The following is a 19,207-nucleotide window of genomic DNA, read 5'->3' on the forward strand; positions in this document are numbered from 1 at the left end:
AATGCAATTTACCACAGTCATAGATAATGTTATTCTACAACAGAAAATATGAACCTCAAGAATTTTCAGTGTTGCCATCCATAGAAATTACAGTGTTTCCAGAATAACATCTCCCCCAAAATCCAAGTTAAGGCAGTGACTAGAGGAACGAACTCAACTGCACTTGATTACGTATCATGTTCTCTTGGAATCTTGTGAGCTACTTTTTAAATAATAGTTGTATTTAGTTTGTAATAAACAAAATAGTTTTAACATACAGTTATTAAGATTAAATAAAAATGCTATTTAAAAAGTAGTTCACAGAATACCAAAACAACATGATATGTAATCAAATGCAGTTGAGTTCGTTCCTGTAGTCGCTGCCTTAACTTAGATTTTGGAGGAAATGTTTTCTGGCAAGACTGTAATTTCTATGGATGGCAACACTGAGAATTATTCAGGTTCATGTTTTCTGTTGTAGAATAACATTATCTATGATTGTGGTAAGTTCCATTTCATTATCTCCTTTCACTTATGAATAAACAAGCAAAAGAAAAATGTTAAATTTTGTATTGTTTTTAGTATGTCAGGTTCTTAAAGATCAACAACCGAATGGGAGGGTTTTTTTTTTTTTTTTTTTTTTTTTTTTTTTTTTTTTTTTTTTTAAAGGAAAAAAGATTTTTAATCACGTTGTAACTTTCATTTGTTTAAAAATACTTTTAATTTTTCCTATTCAGAGAAAACCTTTTATTTTCTAACTTTTCTTTTAACGCATTGATAACTTGAATCTTAGCAGTTATCCAGATTATCTAAAAGACGTGGCAAGCGAATATACTGAACTTAAGTGCTCGTCTCGTGTAGACAAACCCGGATCCAGAGACTTCTTTAGCCGAAGCTGCTATAGACATGTGAGATTTTTGATCTGAAACACTAACTAGAAGTTGTGGAATATATTTTCTGAGAATGTTGTAGTATTCATGATTCTAACTTTATTTGTTCGTGCTTTACAGCCGCATTATTTTGCCGTGATTTTTTGTTGTTATGGCTTTTGATTTTCATTATAAAAGTTGATTTGAACAATGAGAATAATGAGATAATTTTAAAAAAAAATAACTGTATGAATCGTCTTTTACTTTAAATTGTCATTGTTCACAGCATTCGATCAGCTTTAAATCCAGGAAATAAAATATCCAGTCAAAAGTAGAAACGAATAATTATTCGAGCATTTGTTCCAATAACAAGGAATTGTTCGAATATTGAAAACAAATATTAGGTTTAAAAGTAGTAGCCAAATATCAACGGTCGTGACTCCCGTCTTGTAGATAGTTTCTTCGTGAGCTAATCTTCCATGAAAATGGGAAATACTCATTCACTGGAAATGCTTAGAGCTTTGCAATATCACTTAGTTTTAATTGGCGATACTGGAATACCACATCATTTATTTTTTCGGTAATATGTGGTGAGGTGACGTATTTTGGTCGTACAGTTCGCACGTCACTTTTCAGGCTTACTACCGTGTTTACACTCAGATGTCCTCTTGGCAATAGTTGAAATGACGGAGCCTAGTCCCCAAGAGAATTTTTCGTATTATTATATATATTTCTGTTGCCTTCATTCCCTTCTTCGCCATATTTCATGTCCGCTTGATGTGTCATTTTTTTTAAAACAAAAATGTATGCACTGCATTACACGACAAAAATAGCCTGTAACTTAATGTGAAGCTTGCTGGTCCATATATCATGTAAAATTGTCATAACAGAAGACAGACCATAATAATAACATGTTGTGTTCGGAACTATTGTTATCATTCCAATAACATGCCAAATTTTCAATGTCTAGATATCACAATATTTAATTTAACATCTCATAATTATGTCTAAGGCTAAAAAAAGACGGATGAATAATTATGTAATAATTGGTAAAATCAGAAAGTCGGAAGAACGGGAGAACCACGAGAAACCCATGGACGCATCACACAAGAAGTAAACGCTCTACCACTGAGCCATCATGCACCCCATTCTTAAGCAATTCATATTAGTTCAGTTATAACTGTTACTCAGTAGGGTCTTCTAAAACAAAATTATGAATTTGTAACTGCAAAATGCTTACGTTTAAAGCTTCTCTTTTTCTTCCAGAATCCGTTCGTGAAAAATGTCTTAAGACCCAAGAAGACTTAACAATGGCTGATTTGATAACTTAATTGGATTCACTTGTTATGTTTATTAAATATTTTTATTTAAAAGCTAACGAAACTAAATAATTTTAACTTTTAAAACAAATCTTCCAATCAAATAAAATTATATAGTCATGCCAGTGTTTTATTGTTTAGCTCACAATTTATAAATAGAAGCCTTCAGTTGCAATAGAATTCTTTTTAAAAGAACAGTTCTTACGTAAAATATCCAGCGACTTGTATTACGTGCATGCGGTTTCGGAGTATTATTAAGTTTATCTTCATTACTGGCACGGAAGAAGAAGTTAGTAACACTCTGAAACATCTGCAAGTATTTCGAGTTGCTGGATACTGTAGGTGAGAAGAACTTTCATTTTATTTTAGAGCGACGATAGGAGAGAAGACAGTAAGTGGAAAACAATCTACGAGGCGCGTTCGGAAAGTAACCTTCGATTGGTCACTGTGCGTGAAGTAGTAGGGGCAGCGCTTCCATCTTTGGACAGACGTGCGTGGTAGATCAGTCTGTATCCAGCCGTGGTAGAGTGAAAGTTGTTTGATCACTAGTTCCACTTTTGTAGCGTCTCAAAATATGTACTGCAATAGAAAACTAGGGATGGCCACATTTTTTCGAAAACGAAAAAATTTCGAAAAACGAAAAAAAATCGAAAAAGCGAAAAACGAAAAATGAAATTTCCGAAAATCGAAAAACAGATTTTTCGAAAAAGGCCATCCCTATAGAAAACCCCGCCAATTGCGACGTGCGAACTGTTATGCGTTTTCTTACGGCAAAACAATATTCGGCAGCAACTATTCATCGGGAACTTTGTGTCGTGGTATGGATGAAGTGTGATGAGTAGAGGAGTTGTTCGTGAATAAATTTGTTGATTTAAAAGTAGACGAAGAAACATTCATGACGAAGAGAGGAATGGCAGGCCATCAGTGGTCGGTCACTGATAAACTCGTTCAGAAAATTGATGGAAAGATTCGTGAAAATCGACGTTTCACAATCTTGGAGCTTTCCGACGAATTTCCACAAATTTCCAGAACGGTGTTATATGACATAGTGATACAGAGGTTAGGCTACAAGAAGTACTTGGCTCAAGGCACAGGCGGGAGATTTTAATGCTGATGGAATTTCTAAGCTAGCATAGAGATATGATAAGTACTTAAATGTTTATGGAAACTATGTTGAAAAATAGAGCAAAGCAGTAGTTTTCAGATGTATTTAATAAATTATTCTTATTTACTGGTGTTTCTTTTTTAACCAATCGGAGGTTTCTTTCCAAATGGCCCTCGTACACGTTCCATGGCCTCTTCGTGCCAAAAGTGGATTTTCTAATGTCTGTTCGTCCGTTTGTTAATCCTGATGTATGTACTAGAGGGAAGCTAGCAAAAGAAAGTCTCTGGCAGGTCGCAGTGACGTTGCCACTACTCACGTGTCTTTATATATATATATATATATATGTGTGTGTGTGTGTGTGTGTGTATGTATGTATGTATGTATGTATGTATGTGTGTATGTATGTATGTATGTATGTATGTATGTATGTATGTATGTATGTATGTATAGTGGCAATTTAATTAATGGCGTAAGACAGATTGACCTTGGTTAGTCATAGAGTACCAAAGTAGGGGCTGCATTATCCTTCCGCATGTAATAAGGAACGTTAGAGACCATCTCTTGGGAGCCCTGCTATAGGTACACTCGCTCTAAGGCCATATCGTTTAACACACGAAGATCAAACTTAAAACTTACAATTTTTATAAGATTCCCCGAAGATTTGTCTCGAATTTTCTTCCGAAGGGTAGTTTACTGAAGGGTAAAGGTAAAACATGCGGTTTTTTTTTTTTTTTTTTTTTTTTCTCGGAAACAGCTCCAACGATTTTATTTATTTCATACACCATCATTTCATTAATAACCCTATACTGTGGCATGAGTCATTTAACTGGAGAAAAGTCCAGAAGGGGTAGATTGCTCTTGGGGGTGAGTTGTTTGTGGACGATTTTTTCAAACACGATCTAATCGATTTTGTTCACACTTCATAAATAAATATTTTCATTGTATAGATCAGTGTCCATCAGGAAAGTGCTCTCCTGACGTCATCGTCTCTCGCTCCTAGTTCCAACAACTTTAGGCCAGGCTGGAGCATACAGCTGCCGGAAGAAGGCTAAAAACAAGCGTTGCCAATTTGTTGCGATATTATGTCAAAAAAAAAAAAAATCAATAAATGGTTTGCCCGTCTTTATGTATTCCCAAGGGTAGTTTTATAGGTAAAATCATTGTACATTACTTTCTCAATACTCAAAAACTGCAACATGCCTAATTGAATGCCTTAAAGTACTGCTCATTGGGGCGAAAACTCAAACAAAGTTCAATTTTTATTATTGTTATTCCTCGGACTAATTAGCAGTCAATATATGTTGGGCCATCAGAACTCGAGTTTTAGAAGGCTATGTTGAATAATATGTAACGCTAATTCTGTCGTGAACTATGTTACATATGCCCTGATTCTAAATGTTTATGCAATACACGAGATTATCTGGAATAATTCAACACAGTAATGCATTTCGGATATATATTATTATCCTTCAACGTATAACTTGTTCGACACCTTAAAATATTGTACATTCAGATTACACAAGATGGTTCCTCGTTACATCTATATCTTTCTAGTTACTATAGCAACGACATTGAAACACGTAAGCAATTCGTCATAGCAACGATAACAGACAAAATCTCAATATAATACAAAATATTTAAATTATTTCTTTATATATTTTCTTCTTCTTCTTCTTCTTCTTCTTGATAGCTTGTGCCTTTTTAAATAGCTCATTCTGCCCGTAAATACAAATAATACTTAAAAGTACATAAGAATTATGCATTATCGTTGTAGATTGTCAGAGCATGGACAGTCATTTCAATATGAAAAATTGGAAGAACATACTTTTTTTAAAAAATATATTAAATTTTTCATTTAAAAAAATTATTTTCTGTTATTGTCTAGAGTTTGGGTGGGAGTGACTTCATCTGGACAACGTATAATATTAGAAGTGAGAAAGGAGAATTTTAAACTTTCGAAATTAGCAATAAAAGAAGTCAGAACTAAAAAAAAAAAAAAAAAAAAAAAAAAAAAAAAAAAGAGAGAGACTTTATAAGTTGCAGGACTTCCATTCATTTTCCAGTTTTGTGCCTTCTTGTGTCTCGTTCATTCCAAGGTTTAAGTATCCCCTAGAGGTTAACAAAAAATTGGCTACTTACCAATGAATCCTCCCTTGAAAAATTTAAAGATTTTGACGTTTCGGAACTCAGTTGGTTCCTTCCTCAGTGGCACCGTGTTCTTTTTTAATCAGTTCATTCTTTTTTCACTCTGCTCTGTTCATCTCAGGATCTTTTTTGTACGTTACTTTTATATAGTGGTATGTATTCCTGGTTTTACTCCTTTTATCTCCTTTCCGTTTTAATCCTTTTTATCTTGCCACTGAGGAAGGAACCAGCTGACAGTTCCGAAACGTCAAAATCTTTAAATTTTTCAAGGGAGGATTCATTGGTAAGTAGCCAATTTTTTCTTAATTTTGAATATCCCCCCATGTGCCCATGTAATTATAATCCCCTAGAGGTGTTCATAAAAAGCCTCTACCGTGATTAGGTGCAAAAATTTTCATAATGTCAGAACCCGAAATATCCTCCAAATAGAGCTAGCCCGGGAGGCGAAAAACAGTGTGTTTTAAAGGTTTAGGCAGAACAACACTCGAAAGTGTTCTCGAATTGAAACAAATGAGGCCTCTTGTGTCTTCTGATCCTTTGATTTCATCCTTGCGTCCTCAGCGGCTATCGTCAGCCTCAAACGACTTGGAAAATGCGGAAAATGGAAAGGATGCGGGTAGCAATGGATCAATTGATGATGATGATGATAATGCCAAAGATTTGGTAGATGATTTCGAAGTGACTCTGTGTAGAGAGCTTGCCTCTCGTGCGTAGGATCCCTGATTCGATCCCAGCTGTCGCCAAGTGAACTTTGTGGTGGAGAAACACCATGTGCGTGGGTTTTCTCTGGATTCTCCCGTTTCCTCCCCCTTTCTTCATTCCACCACTTCATTCATTTCTCATCATCAACGTCTCCTTTAGCCGGCAGTCTCTAGGTGGCATAAGCGTGGGACTTAAAGATTTCATTATTTTTATTTTTAAAATAGTTTTTATAACATCGCTTTCATTTCGTAATATATTTCATCAGTTTAAAAAAGTATATATATTTTTATCGATACAGAAATGGTGATTTCAACTTTGAACCAAGGAGTAGGTACGTATGCTTTATTACTTACATGAACATATGACTTAATTTTTATAGTAAAAAAAGGAAAAAGAAAAAGAAAAAGAAAAGAAAAAGGTTAATTTTGCATCTGTGCGTAGATATTAATGAATTTTTTAAAGAGAATATTTTTAAAGTAAATATTTTTAACATAATTTTGTCACCTAATATTTATTTGGTTACATGAACATATTTTTAAAAAAATGCTTTGCTAAACAGGAAATTTTTCACTTTTAATATAAATTGGAGACGTTATAACAACAATGAAAGTGTTAATTTTGAAATAAAAGTACATTTTGAAATAAAAGTACATTTTTATTTTTCCACGTGATTATTTTACTTTTCAACCTTGGCTCTCTCGGAGAGGCTAGCGAACAGATCATTTTTGCTAAAAGTTATTCAGTTTTGAGCACTTTTTGCGTCGACTAACCCTCCCCCCCCCTTTCCCCAACACACACACACACTATGCGCTGGTTGGTTGAATTTCTGCGCATGAAAGCGGATTTGTTATTTCACTCTTCGGCTTTTAATAAAGCGTTCATACAGCCAGAGGATATATTATTCTGTTTGCAGGGTACCCCAAAAGCAATAGCTGTTTTTAATTCTCACTCAACACTTTATTTTAATGTTTAACGTCTAATGATTATGCACCGAAGCTAATGGAAATGATGATGATGAGATAAATGATAATGTTGGAATGAAGAAAGTAGGAGAAAACGGAAGAACCTAAGAAAACCAGGCACACGAGGGTTCACTCAACACTTCTTACATTTAATATTCCCTCTTCTGGATAAATCATCGATTAGGAACTGTTGTCGTGGGAGTACAGTAGTAAAGCGCTTACCTTTGGTCTATGGGGTCTGGTTTGATCCCAGCTCGCGCCAAGTAGGTTTTGTGGTATACGTACACCATGTGCGTGGGTTTTCTCGGAGTTTTTCCATTTCCTCCCACTTCTTTCATGCTACCAACATCATCTATCTCATTATTACCATCTCTCGTAGCCTCATTGCATAATCGTGGAAGTGGTCCGGGTTCGATTCTCGGTGGGAGCACTCGATCGAAAAAGTGTGGAAAGCTTTTAGGCCAGCCATCCTGAAGAGGGTTTTCCTCATTTACACTAGGCAAATGCCGGGGTGGTCCCTAACATATAGGTCCCAGACCGCTTCCTTCCTTCCTTCCCTTTCTCCGGATAGTGTGATCGCTGAGGGACGTCATCCCTCAAACGTGACGGGCTAACATGGCCACAGATGCCGAAAACCCACAAATCTAAAATCCTAAATCCATAACCGTGGAACGTTAAACTAAACTTAAATAAAAAAAAAAAAAAAAGTTATTTACAAATTGAGACCCTTAATATAATTGTAGTGCTCAATTCAACTACAAGGCTTCTGAAGGTGCGATGGGTAGCCACTAGCAGAGTTTTTATAAACGTAACTGGACGTATGAGGGGGAAATAATCAAGAGCTGAGCTTCAATAATAATCAGGACTTTAATACAGTAAATAAATCACAAAATAGTTTTTTTTTTTTTTTTTCTACGGATGTAGAATAATTATGTTGTTATGTCTAATACTGCATAATAAATTGCTCCACAGCTCAACATAATTCTCGGAAAGGTACGTAGATTTGAAAAAAGTAGTTGCAATACTGTTCTCATTCAGCACTGCGAATTATAACAATGTTGCCGTTAGCTAAATATTAGTTGATTCCATACTGTGTCATCTCTATCTGTTTCGGAATATGAATTCCCTTTTTCAGAATTCTTTTTTTACTGGTTTCGAGATACAGGACGTCACAAGACTTCCGTAGCTGATAAGGGAATGTGAAGCGGTGAGATATGTTCGAGTGCTAACGACTATGTATTATTCAGTGAAAAGCAGCAGTGCTTTAAATAGAGGAGAAATGCGAAAGCGCCATTACGATATGTTTCGGAAAGACAAAAAGAAAAAAAAAAATTGCATGGATGAAGATTGAGTGGCACATAGGAGCAGTGCACAACAGTGTTTTCAGACTCTTCGTGATGACCTTTCGCAAAAATGAAGAAACCATTTCGCGGGAAGCACTACTATAGAAGGAACCATTATCGCTACAAGGGAGCTGTTCGCTAGTTTCTTTTCTTTCCTTCTGAAGAAGTTTTGTGTTTATATTACGACTGCATTGTTGAGTACATTCTGCAAACAATGAGTAATGGTGAAGCAGAAAATTTCAGTGTTGTTAGTGTAAATACAAATAGTAGTAGTGACAGTGAATTCGCTACATATATTTTTTATTATTATTATTATTTTAACATTTCCAATTTGTCCAATAACGTGGGTTCCTGTCACCACGGCATGGCGCGTCTTCAGGTTGCGGATCGAGGAGAAGGCCTCTAGATATAGAGGTTAGCTGCGAATATACTGAATAAGCAGTCACGGACAGCCGACTAGGAGTGGTCCTCCAGCTTGGGTAGGGCTAACAACCTCATCCTGTAAAAAAAAGCACTTGTTCAGAAATATTCACAAAAGCCTCGGACAAGGACTGATAACTTGGCACGACCTCAGCAAAAGAAAATGGACATGAGATTTGGAACATGGAATATTAGGAGTCTTTATAGGACAGGCGCGTTAAAATCTGTAACGAGTGAGTTAGAGAAATACAGGATGGACGTAGTAGGAGTTTAGGAAGTTAGGTGGGAAGGAAATGGATCTGAGAATTCCGGAAATTTTACGTTCTTTTACGGGGAAGGAAACAAAAATCACCAGTTAGGAACAGGGTTTTTCGTTCACAAACGAATATTACCAGCAATTAAACGGGTTGAATTTGTTACTGACAGACTTTCTTTTATTACTCTTAAGGGACGGTGGTGTGATATTATTGTTTTAAATGTACGTGCCCCAACTGAAGATAAGGATGACGATATAAAAGACAGTTTTTACGAAGAAGTGGAACGGATATTTGACCAACTCCCGCGATACCATATGAAAATTCTATTAGGGGATTTCAATGCGAAGGTAGGACGAGAGGATATTTTCAAACCGATTATAGGGAACGAAAGTCTGCATAAGGAAAGTAATGACAACGGTGTTAGACTCGTGAACTTTGCAACATCCAAAAACCTAATCGTGAAGAGTACAAAATTCCCACATCGCGACGTTCATAAATACACTTGGACATCACCAGATGGAAAAACACACAATCAAATTGATCACGTTTTAGTAGATAGAAGAAGGCATTCTAGCATAATTGATGTCCGGTCGTTTAGAGGGGCTGATTGTGACACTGACTACTATCTGGTAGCAGCGATAATACGAGAGAGGTTATCGTTGAATAAAGGTAATATTCATTGTCCGAAAACGGAGAGATTCAATTTAAAGAAATTAGAAGAGAACCAGGTAAGAGAGAAATACCAGATTGAAGTTTCGAATAGATTCTCGGCTTTAGAAGATTTGGAGTGCACTAGTGTTGAGGATATCTGGATTGAAATTAGAGATAGCATTATAATTTCAGCAAAAGAAAAATTGGGACACGCGGAAATACGTAGGAACAAACCATGGTTCGACTAAGAATGCATTAAACTAGCAGAGAAGAGAAAACAGGCAAAATTACGGTGGCTACAAAATCCGAATGAAATAACTACACAAAACTTCACAGATATCAGGCGGGAAACTTCCAAAACTTTTAGAACAAAGAAACGCGATTTTCTGAAAGCTAAAGTTAAGGAACTTGAAGATAATAGTAAAAATAAAAACATCCGGGACATGTATAAGGGGATCAGCGAATTTAAGAAATTATATCAACCTCGTGCTTATACAGTGAAACCTCCCTTAACGGACACCTCTATAATACGGACAGATTTTTTTGTCCCGGCAAAAAGATATGTTCTCTTACGGAACAAAACCCTCCCTTTTACGGACACTCTCAGATACGGACGCGGACAGTCCTCCCCCGCCCCCCAAACGTTTGAATAACCTCTTCATAACGGACAGGAATTGTTCTCGGTTCTGCGATATATTACAGTATACAGAAAAGTTTTTTCCCAAAAAGTGTGTACCTCATGAGTCCAGACCTGGTGAACCATGAAACAGAACAACTGAACTTGAATTTTTTTCTGCAATAAACTGCTTTCTGGTGGAAATCCTAGAAAATTTTCAATAAGCAATAACACTCATGCAGGGTTAGTCGTAAGGTAAGGAATTCTATGCGAAAGATCTTCCCTTCCCTAACAAATTTAATCCTTTTCGTCTGGACCTTGCATCTTTACCGACAATTTCACAGATAACAAAACAAACATTGTTTGTTTTACAATAACATTTTCAACAAGCAATGTTACCTCTCTTACTTTTTTTTGGAAAAGAAACATTTTTCTTTTAGTCATCATACTGAAACAAGTCTGGGTTGGAACATTTTCTCAAACAGTCTGGATTTTCATTTTCTCAAAAAGGATATTCTTTGTGATTGGGCCTGGGTCAATAAACATATGCACCCCCAATAGCTTGCCTTTTCATTGATTCTGTCAACGAAGATACCACGCCAGTTCACAAACACACGCACACACACATGTTTCTTCTGGAATCGTACTGAGATTATTAGAGGACACTTCCTAATGAGTTTTATTACCGTTGTAGAGGAAAAAGCATGCCTTTTTCGTTAAACATTGCCTAGCAATAATAGGCTATGATTTAATAGAAATGAATTTCTCCTTCATCCCTCCCAGTAATTTAAATGTGTACTAAATAAGACTATTTTCATATTGAATTTTACGCATTTACGCCCATACATAATGTATTTACTGTATATTACTGCATATAATTACCCTTATGAGAAATTAAATTTCTGTAACCTCTCTATAACGGACACCTCTCAGAAACGGACAAAACTTTATGTCCCATTGGTGTCCGCTATTGAGAGGTTTCACTGTATATTAAAGAAATCTGACGGTACAGTTCTCACTGACACGGATAGCATCTTAAATAGATGGAAGGATTTCTTTGACGATTTGTTTAACACGCAACCAAAAACTAGTGTGCGTGGAGAGAAGGTGATACACACCGCAGAACCGTATATTCCAGAACCCAACCGAATAGAAGTAGAAACCGCTATAAAGAAATTAAAGAAACACAAATCTCCGGGTGTAGATGAAATTCCGGCTGAGTTAATTTTAGCTGGAGGCGAAAAATTGTGGAACAAGATACACAAACTCATCCTCCTTATCTGGAACAAGGAAGAATTGCCACAAGAGTGGAAAGAATCAATCATTGTGCCAATTCACAAGAAAGGCGACAAAACTGACTGCAATAATTATCGAGGCATTTCTCTTCTGTCAACATCCTATAAAATCCTTTCAAATATTCTGTTAGCAAGACTGGCCCCATACGCAGATGAAATTATTGGAGATTATCAGTGCGGTTTTAGACGAAATCGATCAACTATCGACCAAATATTTACCATTCGCCAAATACTCGAAAAAAAGTGGGAATACAATACCCCTGTACATCAACTATTTATTGATTTTAGAAAGGCGTACGACTCGGTTAGAAGAGAAACATTATACAACGTTCTTACAGAACTTGGAATACCGAGAAAGCTAATTAGATTAATTAAGATATGTTTAAATGAATCCCAAAGTAAAGTCCGGGTAGGAAAATTTTTGTCCACGAGCTTTCACGTCGAAAATGGGCTGAAACAAGGAGATGCGTTGTCGCTATTATTATTTAACTTCGTTCTGGAATACGCTATAAGGAAAATCAAAGATAGCAACCAGGGCCTAGCGTTGAACGGTATTCACCAGGTTATGGCATATGCTGATGATGTAAATTTAATAGGGGATAATAGGAGAACAGTAGAAATAAATGCAGAGATCTTATTAAACGCTTGCAGGGACATGGGTTTAGAAGTAAATGCAGAGAAAACTAAATACATGGAAGTGTGTCGGGACCGTAATACGGCAAATTATGGATGCGTTAAAATATTAAATAATACTTTTGAAAAAGTGGATAGTTTCAAATATCTAGGATCAATATTAACAGAAAAAAATCATATTCACGAAGAAATTAAATGTCGACTAAAAGCAGGGAATTCGTGTTATTATTCAGTTCAAAATCTCTTGTCGTCGCGAATTCTATCGAGGAATCTGAAGCTTAAAATATACAAAACGATAATCATGCCTGTTGTTCTGTATGGTAGCGAAACATGGTCGCTTACTCTGAGGGAAGAACATAGACTGAAAGTATTTGAGAACAAGATCCTGAGACGAATATTCGGACCCAAGAGGAACGGGAATGGGGAATGGCGGAAACTTCATAACGAGGAACTACATAATTTATATGGTCTACCCAACATTGTTAGGGTCGTCAAGTCTAGGAGGCTTAGGTGGGCAGGTCATGTAGCTAGAATGGAAGAAAATAGAAACGCTTTCAAAGTCTTGACTGGAAGACCAATCGGAAAACGACCATTAGGAAGACCTAGGCGCAGATGGGAAGACAATGTTAAGATGGATCTCGCAGAGATTGGAATACAAAGTAGAAACTGGATCCAATTAGCTAAGGATAGAAGTCAGTGGAAAGCTTTTGTGAACGCGGCATTGAACCTCCGGGTTCCATAGGCCATAGAGTTAGTTAGTTAGTTATTTCCAATTTGTACGAGGGTAAATAAAAATGTAAACGCAAATTATAAATATAAGCTGAGAACGAAACACAGAGAAACTGGGAAATGAAAGTCAGCATGCGGTACTGTTAACAATTTTCTGGTGTGGTTACAGCGTAATTCAAAAATTATCTTTACTTCTTTGTTTGAATTCGTATTACTACTAACTTTTACATTGTATTTGCTTCTATTAAATGAATATAGCATATATTATGATAATATAGTCATTATATTATGAAATATTGAACAGTATATGAATAAATATAGCATATTTTCAGCGTATATTTTATTTCATTCTTTCATTTTTTTTCTATTTTACAGTGCCCGAAATAATTCGAGATAATCCAGAAGAAATGTATTTTTTTTTTTTAATAGCTCCATATTATTATTACATGGAACTTTGCTTTGTTTCTGTTCAGTAATAAGTAGATAAAATGTTTCTGAAGAGAGCATATTCTTTTACAGCTCAAATTCATTCTATTGTAACATTTCTTGTATTTTAAACTGTTCCCTAAATAACTCGGGATAATCCAGGAATTTTTTGAGTAGCTATAACTTTCGAAATTTAGTTTTGAATGACAATTAACATAGATCATGAGAGGTTGCATTTATGATAGATTTAAAATATGAAATAATAATAATAATAATAATAAATATGAATTTTTTGGGACGTTTTTCTGCAAAAATGTAGACCGGGGAGCGGTTAAGAATTGAAAGTTGGAGTTTCAGATTAATTATGGCAGATTACTTAAAATTTGCAAAACTACACGCAGCGCCAAGACTGAATCAAAATTTACTCAACTTGTATACTATTTCCATTTCCCAAAACTTCTGAGCAGATATGCGAAAATGAAGTCGTATAATTTCTGGAATACACTAACCCTTTCGGGGTTTATGGTATATATGTATATACCATATATGTGTAATGTTTTAAAACGCTCATATAAAATATTATATTACTGCTGGATTTTTTACTGTTCAGTCGCATATGCATTGCGAAAGAGGTCACATGTGTTTTGAGAAGGATCTCGTCAAGTTGGTGGGGTTCATGACGTCATATGTTTGGCCTTCAAGACTGCACGCAAAAGGCTTATTTTGTTATCTCGCAAATGCTGTCCAAAAGGTTTTATGGGATCCAAGAACACATATTTTGCACACTCATTGCGTATACCACTTAGTATTTTTCAAGTGATTTTGAGATCTGTACGTTAACACAGGGCCGCTCGAGAGGGGTCTAAGCTTTTGAAAAGTGGATTTATATATATATATATATATATATATATATATATATATATATATATATATTTATATATATTTATATATATTTATATAAATTTCCATTATCCTCGAATTCCCTTTCAGGTATAAGATATGGGCATGCGAGTGGTACCATTTGGAAGGTTGCTTTATTCTGAACAGAATGAGATACGAACCATGACCCTAGGATAAATAATGATGGTGCAATAATTGCTTGACTGAGTCTAAAATTTACCTTTAAAATCCCAAAATTCCAAAAGGGTTAAAAGAAAATGCTAATAGTGCAATGTAGGTAGAATTATTATTAAAACTATTTATAACAATGTTTAACAGTAAGAATATCGAATACATTGTGTATATGTATTACAATGAGTATGTTCAATATAAATTAATTCTACTTGTCCAATAAAAGCAGCCTTGGGGCCATCTGTCTACCTTTAAGATAGAATATGAATCAGAATCAAATTCTCATGTTCGTTCTCCTGTTTATGTTATTGCTCTAAGACCCTGTTATCGGATTGTAATTGTGACTATTCTTAGTTGAAAATGACTTGAATAATTTAAATTGTGTTAATACATTTATAATTTGTGCATTAATAGTTGCTATTTGTCTCATTTCAAACGTCTGGCCTAGCAGTGCTCTTAATAATTTGTAATTCTTCAGAATCATGCTGAACGTGTGTCCAGTCTCCGAGAGGAATTTCTGCAACGAGCGAAAGAAATTGAAAGTTTGTATGACAAAAACTTGACCAATCTCCGCCAAGAACTGGATCTTCGCCATCGAATGGAGTTGTCAGAAGTTGAAGAGAGGAAGAACCAGCAGATCTTTTCCCTTATGAGGAACCACGAGAAATCCTTCACTGATCTCAAGAATTACTATAATGATATTACGCTAAACAATCTGGCATTAATCACCAGTTTGAAGGTCAGTGGATCTAGGAATTGAAATGTTACTACTTTGTTTAAGGATATGATTTGACACATATTTGTATAGTTTTGTAATATATATATAGTGGCGGATCTAGCCTGGGGTCGGGGAGTCTTGACCGGCAAAAATAATTTAAACTATTATTTATATATTTCTGAAAGTTTATAGTAAATTCTGACATTCTTATCATAGTCAGAGTTGTGGTTGGGGCCCCCCAGTTTTTACCTTCTACAGGGTGCGGCACGTAAAACCGGCCCGTCGTAATATTCTGGTATATTGTGTTTTTGGCAACACTTAAATAATCTACCTTCCTACCAAGAGATGGCGTGTCGAGGTCGGGTCGACTTACGTGACCTGTAGCAGTCACGTGCAGCCGCAGCCAGTGAAACTTGTCGAAACCAGTTGAGAAAAAGGCCAGTCGAAACCAGTTGAACCAGTTATGTGTTCACTTTACGGGCCGGTTTTACGTGCCGCACCCTGTAGATTCACCGACAACGTTTGAGAGGCGATTCTTCAGGATGTCTATCGGTCACGAAAGTCACGAAATTTAGCTTTTGGTTCACGATTTTTTTTAACTATAAATGTAAGTACAGATTGGAAATTTTGTTCTATAAAACGTCAAAATTCACCACCAAAAATGTCTATGGTCGGCTTTAGACGCTACCACGTTTCTATCGCATGGATGAAAATTCGTCCTAATTCGCACCCAAATTCGCTTTTGAAAATGTTAGAAAATTTTGTGATTTGGTAAAGAAAAGGTCACGAAATTTCATTTTGGAATTTTAGTAGACACCCTGTTCTTGATACCAAGATAAGACAAAAAGTATAAACCAACCTGGGTGCAGAAATCCGTCACTTCGGAGTTACAGGCTGTCAAAAACGTGAAAAAATGAACGTTAAAGGACCATAGCTTCAATCTATGGGACTTGCCGTAGTCAAGTCACGACTTCACTTAGGAACTAGCATGTGCCCTATCCAAATATCCATGGTTTCAGAATCCTGCGGTACTTCCGCAACAATTTTTATAGAGGTACTTGGTGAGTACTTTAAATTTTATGCCCATAGCCAAACTCCCTCTATAAAAATATTTGCGTGAGTACCTTGCGCACATATTAGTTCCTAAGTGAAGTCTTGATCCGACTACTGTAGGTTCCATAGTATTGGAGCTATGGACCTTTAAAGTTCATTTTTTTTCATGTTTTTGGCAACCTGTAACTCCGAAGTGACGATAAGGTTTCCTACACTTCTCAAAATTTAAGTTTCTTGTACTCGAATAACTCTTATTTTTAAACGACCTAGTTACTGCAAATACTTAGCACTAAGAACTATTTTGTAACGACATATGTAATATGGAACTAGTTTCGTAGCATTGTGTTCACTGAAAAGGTGAACATAGTTCTACAAAGCTAATTCTACGACCAACGTTCAATAAGTTCTAAGGCTGACATATAAAGAGTAGAGCAATGTTTGAAAGTATTTTCTTAGATTTCTACACAACTTCTCCTGATCTCAACACACTTCACACATCGATCAGGAAGAGGTGGAATACCATCAGGGAAAAAGGTTTTGTTATAGACGTCAAATTAGTCTTGGGACAGCATTAGGGATGCGCACGAGACGAGTCGAGACAGAATTTTCCTGACAAAATTCGAGTCAAGACAGCTCTTCCAATAGAAAAATATATATTTTTCGAGTCGAGACATCACTTTTAAAGCACATTTTCGAGACGAGACAGCCTCAAATCTTGTCTCGTGCGCATCCCTAGACAGCATAAAGGATCAATGTTAACTCATCACCGTTGCTTTAACGTGAACCTGCAAGTATTTCTTTAGTTTTTGATACAGGAAATAGAAACTTGGTGCCAAGTCTGATGGTGGATGGGGAAAAAGCTGGAATTCGCACTGATGAATAACAGGTTTGGAAACAATGGCACGTTGGGTATTAAAGACATCACTGAGTACCAAAGTTCCGCGCCTCACTTACACCGAACGATAAATGGCAGCACCTTCTACTTTTGTTTTCATGCTAAAGAAGAAAGATTCAGTCGTTTCATGGGGCTTCGTCATCCCACGAATATTGCACCACCTTTAAGCTTAGAATATGTTGAAACATTGAATATACCTCGTATATTACAATGTAAAAATCTACGCTTATTATATATATATATATATATATATATATATATATATATATATATATATATATATATAAGCAATCTGCAAAGTTCAACTTTGTGTATACTGTAACATGATAGAAATATAAACTCTTGTAATTGTAAAACATCAGGATCTTTAACCACTTCTAACAACAGACAAGAAATAGTACTTTTCCGGCATAAAATCCTTTACACGTATTTTCTCAACCAAAAGTTTAATGCAATGAAAGTGCAGTTGGACGCATTAAATTGTACTTCTTACAAATTATATGAAATGGAGTCATTGGAATGAAACACATCTAAGAATTGATTGCTTCTTATACCTATTTGTCTTTGCATGTGGGATGACACGGAAGTATGTGCATATGGGATAAATGGTATGACTGTACATACAATTTTGTGTTGAGAGAGAAACTTTCCAATCAGATTGTTAAAATTATCGCCATCTTCGATGAAATCAAAATTTCTAATGGAAATGTGGGCGTATGATACACAAAACAATACTAGAAAATGAAATAATGATAATAAATAAATAAAACGATGTTAATGTGTTCATACTGCTATTCGTTTTTTTAAAGTTACGAGTTAATTGTTTCTTTATTTGTTTGTTTATTTGCTTTTTCGTTATTATAGGCTTCACCTACTCCTCATGCCTCATACGAAAATGTCTGGTGTAATGCTTGTAGAGCAGTCCACAACTCTTTTTTTTCATGTTATCAGCATACTATTCGGTGGTTCACCAGTAATTTCACGTAACTCCACAAATAAAAATCTAATTACGTTAGGTCAAGAGAGCGTGGTGGCCTGCGACCTGTATGTCGACACGGAAACTGAAGGATCAGATACTTATTCCTTCTCATTGTGGTCAAAATGTGAGATGCACCGTCATACTGAAAGAACACTAGAAAAGTTGTATCCTTTGTCAAGATCCAGCAAATATAGATAGTCCTGGGAATTGATTAAACCATTAATGAAGAAGAATTCTATGACATGTTCCCCTTATGCTACACCAAACCATAACCTTACACGTAAGCAAGAGCGGCCACACCAGACTATCCACCCAATGTGAATTAGGCTTGGTCCAGTATTTTTATGTAACATTTTAACTGTTGCTTTCCCATTCATGTAAAAGTTCCACTCAACACTTAGTAACAATTTGTGTGAGAAGTTAGTTTGCCATTAATTTCTGAGTCATCTGTTCTACAAATTGAACTTCAGTCAGAATCATCCTTTTCCTGAATATTATAGCAACTATAACTTATGAATATTCCATTTGTTTTTCAAGTGCAGTAGAATCTGTATTTCACCTGATTCTCGGAACAGAGTGATGACTAGATATACCACAGCATGTGGACTTAAGATAACTGCTTTTGAGGTTGCCTCATCTAAAACATCCGTGGGGGACTTGTCTGAGTTTGACTTGCTCCCAACGGATCCACTTTATGTGAATTTTTATCAGTTTCCGCACGATACTGTCAGAAATGAATGCTCTACCCGTGAGCGAGCCGCGGTGGCTCAGTGGTAGAGAGTTTAACTCTGGCACATGGAATCCTTGGTTCGATCCCGGGGTCCTTCGTTCGATCCCAGCTCGCGCAAAGTGAGCTTTGTACTGGACAAACACCGTATGCGTGGGTATTCTCGGGGTTCTCCCGTTTCCTTTCACTTTCTTCATTCCACCATTTCATTCATTTATCATTATCACCGTCTCCTTTAGCCTAGCCGACATAAGCATGGACGTAAAACGTAAAGATCTAATTTATTATAATAATTGAATCCCCACATCTTTTT

The 19,207-nt window shown here is 35.9% G+C and overlaps 1 protein-coding gene across 1 annotated transcript in view; it reads left to right on the forward strand.

The window, feature by feature from the left end:
* Gas8 (Growth arrest specific protein 8) overlaps positions 1-19,207 on the forward strand; it is a 66,506-nt gene that overhangs the window by 31,169 nt on the left and 16,130 nt on the right. The window contains exon 6 of the mRNA XM_081738201.1: positions 15,001-15,261. Within this exon, the coding sequence (XP_081594327.1) occupies positions 15,001-15,261 (261 nt within the window). The remainder of the gene's footprint in view (positions 1-15,000; positions 15,262-19,207) is intronic.

Source organism: Thermobia domestica, chromosome 2 (genome assembly GCF_964235325.1).
Source record: "Thermobia domestica chromosome 2, izTheDome1.hap1.1, whole genome shotgun sequence".
In the NCBI taxonomy this organism is placed as follows: Eukaryota; Metazoa; Arthropoda; class Insecta; order Zygentoma; family Lepismatidae; genus Thermobia; species Thermobia domestica.